At 39.5% G+C, this 10,000-nt stretch overlaps 1 protein-coding gene across 1 annotated transcript in view; it reads left to right on the plus strand.

Moving 5' to 3' along the window:
- The window catches only part of LOC138019372 (uncharacterized), a 129,311-nt gene that overhangs the window by 60,426 nt on the left and 58,885 nt on the right, over positions 1-10,000 (plus strand). The window contains 4 exon segments of the mRNA XM_068866138.1: positions 299-401; positions 1,110-1,223; positions 2,480-2,653; positions 3,142-3,381. Coding sequence (XP_068722239.1) covers positions 299-401; positions 1,110-1,223; positions 2,480-2,653; positions 3,142-3,381 — 631 coding nt within the window.

A 10,000-nucleotide genomic window follows, 5' to 3' on the forward strand; every position in this document is an offset into this window, starting at 1 on the left:
AGCTGACGTCATAGGGTCACCGAGCCGGAACTGCCTTTTTTTTGTCTGGAAAAGATAGTCTAAAAATAGATCGGTCTGTAAAAATGCTGTTACATAGGCCCAGTATGGGAGCTGTAGGCTCCGGGTCATGGGTCTCTGAATATGTTTTGATTCTCCGCATTTTAAAAGTTTCAAGTGCATTAGGAAATTTTCAACATCACTGTTCAACAAAATCGAGAGGATACTGAAGCCGTTTTCCCGGGTCTTCATTGCGTTGGCCCGTCATTAAGATTCACATCTACTTTTCATTTCTTTGCAGAAAATGATCCCAGCCAACAGTGAAAACATAGTCCTCAGCAGCAAGTGCGAAAACAGCGATACTTCAATACAGAAAGAACATCTGTTGTTCAGTTTCCTTCCAAGTACGATGAATTAGATAATGTACCGTTTATCTCCCTAGAAGTGTTTTTTTTTTTTTCAAATATTCCATTCCGTTTGAAACACTACTGAATGCTATAATAAATCAAAGAAATCACGATGGTCACTTGGCACAGAGCGAACAGGGGGTTGGGTGGGGTTATGTCGACTTCACGTATCACAGAGATGAATTACGCGCCACGCGTTTAGTTAATCACACATAACGCTGCTACATCCGATAAGCAATCAAACATCAAGTTGGGTCCAGTTGCGCATCACAATGATAATCTGAGAGACCCTGTAGCTCTCCAGACGCGATCTGTGATTGGAGAACGAGTCAATAGATTATAAAACAGAAACAATGTATCTGGCCCTGGTAACAAGGTCATAGTGACCAATGCAAATAGCTGTCTGGAATGTAGCTACAGGGTTACTCTATAATTTAGAAGCTATCCCGCATTACGGGAAGTAAAGCAACTCTCGTAAAATGGCTATTATTTTGTATTGTAGCAAGGTTTAATGTTGTTATCTGATCACTCTTTCTGTGCTTATTCTCTTGTTTTTGGTTTGCGTAGCAAGCCAATCGAATTGTAACTTACGAGGGAAACCCTTTTGCCTCCTCAGCATAAGCAAGCTTCACGCCTGCTCATAGGGGCACTATCCGTAACAAAGAGTTTCCCTTTCTCATTAAACGTTGCTTTGTCTTTTTTCAGCTGATCCTTATGTTCGTCTTGATAAATGCACATATTTTGACCAAGCCAGACTGGATCAGCGATTTGAGGTGGTTGACGAGGAAATTGTTAGTATTTGCAGCAAGTTCGCAAGAAGTGAGTTGTATTTAAACAACCCAAGTAGAGGTGCAAGGGCTTGGTGCAGAGCTCTCAAGTCTTAAAGTTTCCAAAGCGTGAGATGCTTGCTGGTGATTGCGCCAAAGGCGCAAGTGCTCTGTGTTTCTTGTGCCGGAGGCGCCAAACAATTCTAGGGAGTTCCGGGGGCATGCTCCCCAGGATATGTTTTGGAATTTGCACTTTTCAGAACACTGGAAATACACTGTCGAGTCCGCCATTTTTTTTTTTTCATGCTGCGTGCTAAGAGAGCCCATGTTATTATGGTCAGGCTGAGCTAACTTATCAGGCTATAATTCATATATTAACGGGTGAAAGTCCTGAAGAAACAAGAAAATTGGTCGCACACGAACAGATTGAACATTGGCCGAAGTTCAGTGCCAGTGAAGGAATGAATTCGGAATTCATGAGCACTTCTGAAAGCTGAAAAGGTAGAGTTACCTTTGAGAAAAAAGCCAATGCGCGAGAAATGGCCGTGTCGGCGTGAAAGCGTGAGATTGCATCGAAATGCGTGAGACTCACGTCTTCTTAAATGATAGAAATCTTGATGAAAATTTCTTCAAGTGTCTTATTAGAATTTGTAAAACGTAAGGTGTCAGCATTGTTGTATCCTTGAAGCCCCGTCCACGTGAGCACATTTTACATGGGAATTTTTATTTGACAATGGCTTATTTGCTCCTATACATTCTTGGTTCCCGGCGTTGTGGTATAGCGTAAGGTGACTCTACCTCAACTGTAGTTTTTGCCTCCATTCTCTACTTACACAATCTCATAATGCAATCCTTTGGGGGGGTGGGGGGTCTTTACGTAAAATCAATATAAGTTATTTCCTCTTGGGACTGTATCATGCTTCAGTGAACAGGATATTTATTGTTTTTACGTAAAGAACCCCCAAAACGAATTGCATTATGGGATTGTGCAAGTAGTGAATTGATGTTACGTACACAGTATGAGAAAGACTATGTTAGTTGCTAGGCAACGGGTGAAAGGGTAATCGAAAAAATGTCATAGCCTCGGGTAGGAATAGAGCTTGGGACCATCGTAACTCTGGTGGGATTCTGTAACACTGCGTTAAATTGTCAGCAGGCTAAGCGAAGCATCGGACCGATGCTACGGAGGCCTTAGGTGTGATTCCCTACCTGAATTCCTCCTGTTGATGGCTGCCTTATTACTGAGACCCTACAAACCTTAACAACGTTCTTCTGTCTCAAATTGTGGCTGATAAATCTCTTTTTCAGACCTAGCCTTTAAAAAGAAGACCGAGCAATCAAGCACCGATTTCAACGGGTTCAGTAGTAGAGCTGTGGATGAAAATTATTCAATCTATTATAGCCATAAGTCTTGCACGCACACAAAAAGAGAGAGAAACCCATGGTGGAGAGTAGATCTTGGCAGAGAGTACATCGTGACAGGTGCGTGCGTGGTCTTTGTTTGTGTTTGAAGAGACGGGAGGGTTTGCAATTGAGAACTTTGTTTTTGAAAACATTTTGGTATCCAGAAACGTCGCCTAATTAACAGACACTCAATGCAGTAGTAGTTTATACTTGTGGGACTGAGGAGGAGGTATGGCAATGACATAGGACAAATATTGGTAACTAATATAGGACAAATATTAACAAATTAAGTGGATTCTATGTTGCCGTGCGTCTGTTGAGTAAGAGATCACAGATGACGTCAAAATGTGATAAGAACATTAGTGACACTTTTTTGTTCTTACCACATTTTGACGTCCTCTGTTATCCCTCAATTACTGTGCAGACGCACGGCAACATGGAATCTATTTGTTTTATATTATAAACAATTAAACATTTTTGATGACGAAGGTATTAGGTGCGAAAGGATTTATTGGCAGAAGTATATTTTAAATTAAAAAAAATCCACACTTCTCTTTCGTTTCCAGATGTAATGGTTGTGAATCGTCACGATTACTTCGAAAGACTAAGAAATTTTGACGTGAGGATTGGAGCCAGCAAGGAGAACCTTCACAATCCTACCTGCCACGACCGCGTGAGGACTGTGGGCCAAGGACAGGCATTGAGGGTTCAGTGCGATCCACCAATCCCGGGACGTTACGTTTCAGTTCAAATGTTTGGTGAAGGAATCCTCGCCATGTGCGAGGTGACAGTTTACTCAAGAATCGGTGAGTGAGTGACTTGAAATCAGTGCCAGGAGAAACTTTGATATTACTATGAAAGTATTGATAAATGCGGCTTCTTGCGGAAAGCTTTCCAGCTACTTGCACTTCGAATCTTCTTGCGGATAAATCGCAAGAACATGGTCTTTCCACTTCTTGGGCCAGCATGCGTTTTCTTGAGGCGCAAGAACGATTAACTTCTTACGCCACTTCTTGCGCGTGCATTATTCCTGGGCTGTACTGCAGGAGGAAAATGTCCAATTGAATTCACTGTGCGTTACTGCATTCGGTGATTGACTAAACATTCTATCAACATTTTCTAAATCAATTAGGCATTGGCACCATTTTCCCGTGCCTAAAAACCGAAACGTATAAAGTATTTGTTGCCAAGTTCGAGCGGGGATCCCGTTTCATTGTTTGAGTTAGTTGGGCCTACTTTCACTTGTTTTCCCGGTCACTTGATTAAAACGACTTGTCCAAAGGCTCGACTGTCCTAAAAGAAGACCCGGAGACGATTAATTCTAAGGATAATGTTTTTTTTGGGCGGGAAATCGTTTACAGAAGATGTCTTGATCAAAGGACTCCAGTACATTTAACTGAAGTGTTGCAATAACGTAGACCGCTTTCATTTATGCCTTTCTAAAAAAATGCAGACACAAAATGTGTCTTGGCCCCTGCAAAAACTTTTGCAGCCACATCGGACATCGTTAGAAGTTAAAAAAGATGTCTCGTTCACCTAACCCTTATGGTACAAGAAAGTTCCAGCTATGAATGACGCTCAGAACGGATACATTGGAAGAATACAAGGATATCGCTAGAGCCCCTTGTGCAAAAATCTACTGCTTTTAACCTTCAGCTATACAAATGCGTTTTTTCATAAAATAATTACCAGACATTTAAGTACCCTTACTTAGCCATTCTCCTTTCGAGGTCCGGATGGGGAGGGTTACCTCGGGAATTTGCAGGAAGCCAGGGGATCTCTATCCCTGTTCTTTTACTTGTGCGTGAAACTTAATCACATATATAAGTACCTCATTCTCATTCTCGTTTCGAAGCTTTTCGAGGTCCGAATGAGAAGACAACTGGATGTCGGTTATCTATATCCCTTCTCGCTTAGGAGCAAATCAACCACACAATAATGGTTTTATACAAAAATTTGGTTTTATCAGCGGAGTTGATAATGTAAATTGGCCACCGTACAGAGATTCTAAAAGCTGACGTTTCGAGCGTTAGCCCTTCGTCAGAGCAGGTCACATTGAAAACGATAAACGATGCGTCGTTGGTTGACGATCTGTGGCTTGGTTTCGCGTTCATTAAGATCTTGGTCAATTTTGCGGCTGACGCCGGACAGTTGTCTGCACCTTTATGCTGATGCTGAGATTTTTGAGCACTTTCTTAACATAATTTGCCGATTCCTAGTCTTTGGCTCTTTGGGCGTCTGTGAGGGCTGCTTATCAACGATTCTTGATTTTAAGAAGGTGTTAATGGCACGGCGAGGTCCCGAAAGATCTACTGAGGCGTTTTAGCTTTCTGAAAAGTGTAGAAATAAGTTCGATTGTTTCGTGAATAAAATGCTTTTCATCAGACCTAAAACCCACTCTGAACGTGCACAGCGATTCAATTCGCGCAAAAGTATTTATATACTTAGCTTCAAACACTGTATGATAATTTCTTGTTACACCTTGCCGCAAACTTTGTAATTTTTATTTCTCCTTGACAATGGCGTCATGAAGACACCGAAACGTCGGTTTTTATCGTTAATCTTAATCACATATAAAAATACGTATTGCCATTCGGCTATCGAGGCACGGATAGGGGGGTTGCCTCCTCAGTTAGATGAAATCCAGCAACTGGATTTCAATGATCTATACATCCCCCCTCGCTCACTTGATCCATCTACTTGCGCTCTAACCATTTCCTCAGAGATTTAAGCTGCCTCTTTCAGCCATTTGTTTGGTTCAGCCAACGGAAGAAAGAAAACATATTGATACTTGATGATATGCTGGCCCTTTTGGGAAAAAAAAAACATCAAAACGGTCCAGATACGAAGAACATAGAAATAACATCGCGCTCTAAACTTATCAATCACTTTGGTCGAGAACCTGTAATTGTACCCATATTTCCGTCTACACTGTCCGCAAAACATTACTTTGTAATACTCACTAAGATCATACTACCAAATCAAGAACACAATAATTTAACTTTTACTGACTTATTTTACTCTAGTACCGTATTTACAATTAGTTATAAAGGTAAAATTGACTGCTGGGCAAGAATTCGAAGAAGTCTTTCACAAGTCCACCATTTATATATTTTAGCTACGCATGCGCGTTTTCTTTAAAATAATCAGCAATGCCATAAGTTAAAGGAGTGCAAATGTTGATCACATATATAAGTAGCTCATTCCCATCTTCCTATCGAGGTCCGGATGGGGAGGGTTACCTCGTAAATTCACAGAAATGCAGGCAACTGGATTTCAATGATGTATATCCCTCCTCGCTTACTTGACCTCATCTTTTTGCGCTCTAATCATTTCTTTCGAGATGTAAGTAGTCTTAGTCAGCCATTTTTTTAGTTCAGCCAACAGGAGATAGCAAACATCTTGACACTTGCTTGCTTAGATGCATGAAGGACTTGTAGCCGCTTTACAAAGTCTTCCAAAACATGTCAAGGAATGTCTAGAAATGACAAGAAGGCGGAAATCAATTAAAACTCAAAATGTCCAGCTCTAGATTGATTGATCTCTGTGGTCAACAGTATATAGTATGAGATGCAAAAAGTAATGTCAGAAAAAAATGTGGCTTCAAACACATCTTAAATGTACCCATTTCTCAGCCTACCCTGTCCGCAAGAAATTTGTTTGAAATACTCACTGAAATCATACTAGCAAATCAAGAACACAATAATATATCTTTTACTGAGTTATTATACTTTAGTACCGTATTTACAATTAGTTATAAAGGTAAAATTGACAGTAGGGAAAGAATCCGAAGAAGTCGTTCACAAGTCCACCATTTATATATTTTAGCTACGCATGCGCGTTTTCTTTAAAATAATCAGCAATGCCATAAGTTACAGGAATGCAAATGTTGATCACATAAATAAGTAGCTCATTCCTATCTTCCTATCGAGATCCGGATGGGGAGGGTTACCTCGTAAATTCACAAAAATGCAGGCAACTGGATTTCAATGATGTATATCCCTCCTCGCTTACTTGACCTCATCTTTTCGCGCTCTAATCATTTCTTTCGAGATGTAAGTAGTCTTAGTCAGCCATTTTTTTAGTTCAGCCAACAGGAGATAGGAAACATCTTGACACTTGCTTGCTTAGATGCATGAAGGACTTGTAGCCGCTTTACAAAGTCTTCCAAAACATGTCAACGAATGTCTAGAAATGACAAGAAGGCGGAAATCAATTAAAACTCAAAATGTCCAGCTCTAGATTGATTGATCTCTTTGGTCAAAAGTATAGAGTATGAGATGCAAAAAGTAATGTCAGAAAAAAATGTGGCTTCAAACACATCTTAAATGTACTCATTTCTCAGCCTACCCTGTCCGCAAGAAATTTGTTTGAAATACTCACTGAAATCATACTAGAAAATCAAGAACACAATAATATATCTTTTACTGAGTTATTATACTTTAGTGCCGTATTTACAATTAGTTATAAAGGTAAAATTGGCTATAGGGAGAGAATCCGAAGAAGTCGTTTACAAGTCCACCATTTATATATTTTAGCTACGCATGCGCGTTTTCTTTAAAATAATCAGCAATGCCATAAGTTACAGGAGTGCAAATGTTGATCACATATATAAGTAGCTCATTCCCATCTTCCTATCGAGGTCCGGATGGGGAGGGTTACCTCGTAAATTCACAGAAATGCAGGCAACTGGATTTCAATGATGTATATCCCTCCTCGCTTACTTGACCTCATCTTTTCGCGCTCTAATCATTTCTTTCAAGATGTAAGGAGTCTTAGTCAGCCATTTTTTTAGTTCAGCCAACAGGAGGTAGGAAACATGTTGACACTTGCTTGCTTAGATGCATGAAGGACTTTTAGCCGCTTTACAAAGTCTTCCAAAACATGTCAAGGAATGTCTAGGAATGACAAGAAGGCGGAAATCAATTAAAACTCAAAATGTCCAGCTCTAGATTGATTGATCTCTGGTCAACAGTATATAGTATGAGATGCAAAAAGTAATGTCAGAAAAAAATGTGGCTTCAAACACATCTTAAATGTACCCATTTCTCAGCCTACCCTGTCCGCAAGAAATTTGTTTGAAATACTCACTGATATCATACTAGCAAATCAAGAACACAATAATATATCTTTTACTGAGTTATTATACTTTAGTGCCGTATTTACAATTAGTTATAAAGGTAAAATTGGCTATAGGGAGAGAATCCGAAGAAGTCGTTTACAAGTCCACCATTTATATATTTTAGCTACGCATGCGCGTTTTCTTTAAAATAATCAGCAATGCCATAAGTTACAGGAGTGCAAATGTTGATCACATATATAAGTAGCTCATTCCCATCTTCCTATCGAGATCCGGATGGGGAGGGTTACCTCGTCAATTCACAGAAATGCAGGCAACTGGATTTCAATGATGTATATCCCTCCTCGAGCTCGCTTACTTGACCTCATCTTTTCGCGCTCTAATCATTTCTTTCGAGATGTAAGTAGCCTTAGTCAGCCAATTTTTGCGTTTAGCCAACAGGAGGTAGGAAACATCTTGACACTTGCTTGCTTGGAAGCATGAAAGACTTGAAGCCGCTTTACAAAGTCTTTCAAAAGATGTCAAGGAATGTCTAGAAATGACAAGAAGGCGGAAATCAATTAAAACTCAAAATGTCCAGCTCTAGATTGATTGATCTCTGTGGTCAACAGTATATAGTATGAGATGCAAAAGTAATGTCAGAAAGAAATGTGGCTTCAAACACATCTTAAATGTACCCATTTCTCAGCCTACCCTGTCCGCAAGAAATTTGTTTGAAATACTCACTGATCATGAAATCATACTAGCAAATCAAGAAAACAATAATATATCTTTTACTGAGTTATTATACTTTAGTACCGTATTTACAATTAGTTATAACGGTAAAATTGACTGTAGGGAGAGAATCCGAAGAAGTCGTTCACAAGTCCATCATTTATATATTTTAGCTACGCATGCGCGTTTTCTTTAAAATAATCGGCAATGCCATAAGTTAAAGGAGTGCAAATGTTGATCAAATATATAAGTAGCTCATTCCCATCTTCCTATCGAGGTCCGGATGGGGAGGGTTACCTCGTAAATTCACAGAAATGCAGGCAACTGGATTTCAATGATGTATATCCCTCCTCGCTTACTTGACCTCATCTTTTCGCGCTCTAATCATTTCTTTCGAGATGTAAGTAGACTTAGTGAGCCATTTTTTCCGTTCAGCCAACAGGAGATAGCAAACATCTTGACACTTGCTTGCTTAGATGCATGAAGGACTTGTAGCCGCTTTACAAAGTCTTCCAAAACATGTCAAGGAATGTCTAGAAATAACAAGAAGGCGGAAGTCAATTAAAACTCAAAATGTCCAGCTCTAGATATATTGATCTCTGTGGTCAACAGTATATAGTATGAGATGCAAAAAGTAATGTCAGAAAAAAATATCGCTTCAAACACATCTTAAATGTACCCATTTCTCAGCCTACCCTGTCCGCAATAAATTTGTTTGAAATACTCACTCAAATTATACTAGCAAATCAAGAACACAATAATATATCTTTTACTGAGTTATTATACTTTAGTACCGTATTTACAATTAGTTATAAAGGTAAAATTGACTGTAGGGAGAGAATCCTCATCTTTTCGCGCTCTAATCATTTCTTTTGAGATGTAAGTAGCCTTAGTCAGCCATTTTTTGCGTTCGGCCAACAGAAGGTAGGAAACATCTTGACACTTGCTTGCTTGAAAGCATGAAAGACTTGTAGCCGCCTTACAAAGTCTTCCAAAACATATCAAGCAATGTCCCTGAAGAAATGAGAAGAAGGCGGAAATATTTTTACACTTAGAATGTCCACCTCTAGGTTGATCGATCTCTGTGGTCAACAGCGTATAGTTCAAGATGCAAAAAGACATATCAAGAAAGAAATTGTGACATCAAGCACATCTTAAATGTACCCATTTCTAAGTCTGGCCGGTTTGCAAGACATTACTGTGAAATGTTCATTGAAGGGATAGGAGGAAATCAAGCACACAATAATGTATCTTTTACTGACTTATTTTATGGGAGTACCATATTGATAACTAGTTATAAAGGTAAAATTGTCCGCAGGGGTAGCATTTGTAGAAGTTGTTTACAATCTCCCATTTTTATGTTTGAGCTACGCATGTGCGGGTTGTTTTAAAATAATCGACAAAGCCATAAGTTAAAGGATTGCAAATGTTCATCACATATATGAATAGCTTATTGCCACCTTCCAATCGAGGTCCGGATGGGGAGGGTTACCTCGTAAATTCACAGAAATGCAGGCAACTGGATTTCAATGATGTATATCCCTCCTCGCTTACTTGACCTCATCTTTTCGCGCTCTAATCATTTCTTTCGAGATGTAAGTAGTCTTTGTCAGCCATTTTTTTAGTTCAGC

Source organism: Montipora capricornis, chromosome 10, assembly GCF_036669925.1.
Source record: "Montipora capricornis isolate CH-2021 chromosome 10, ASM3666992v2, whole genome shotgun sequence".
Classification (NCBI taxonomy): domain Eukaryota; kingdom Metazoa; phylum Cnidaria; class Anthozoa; order Scleractinia; family Acroporidae; genus Montipora; species Montipora capricornis.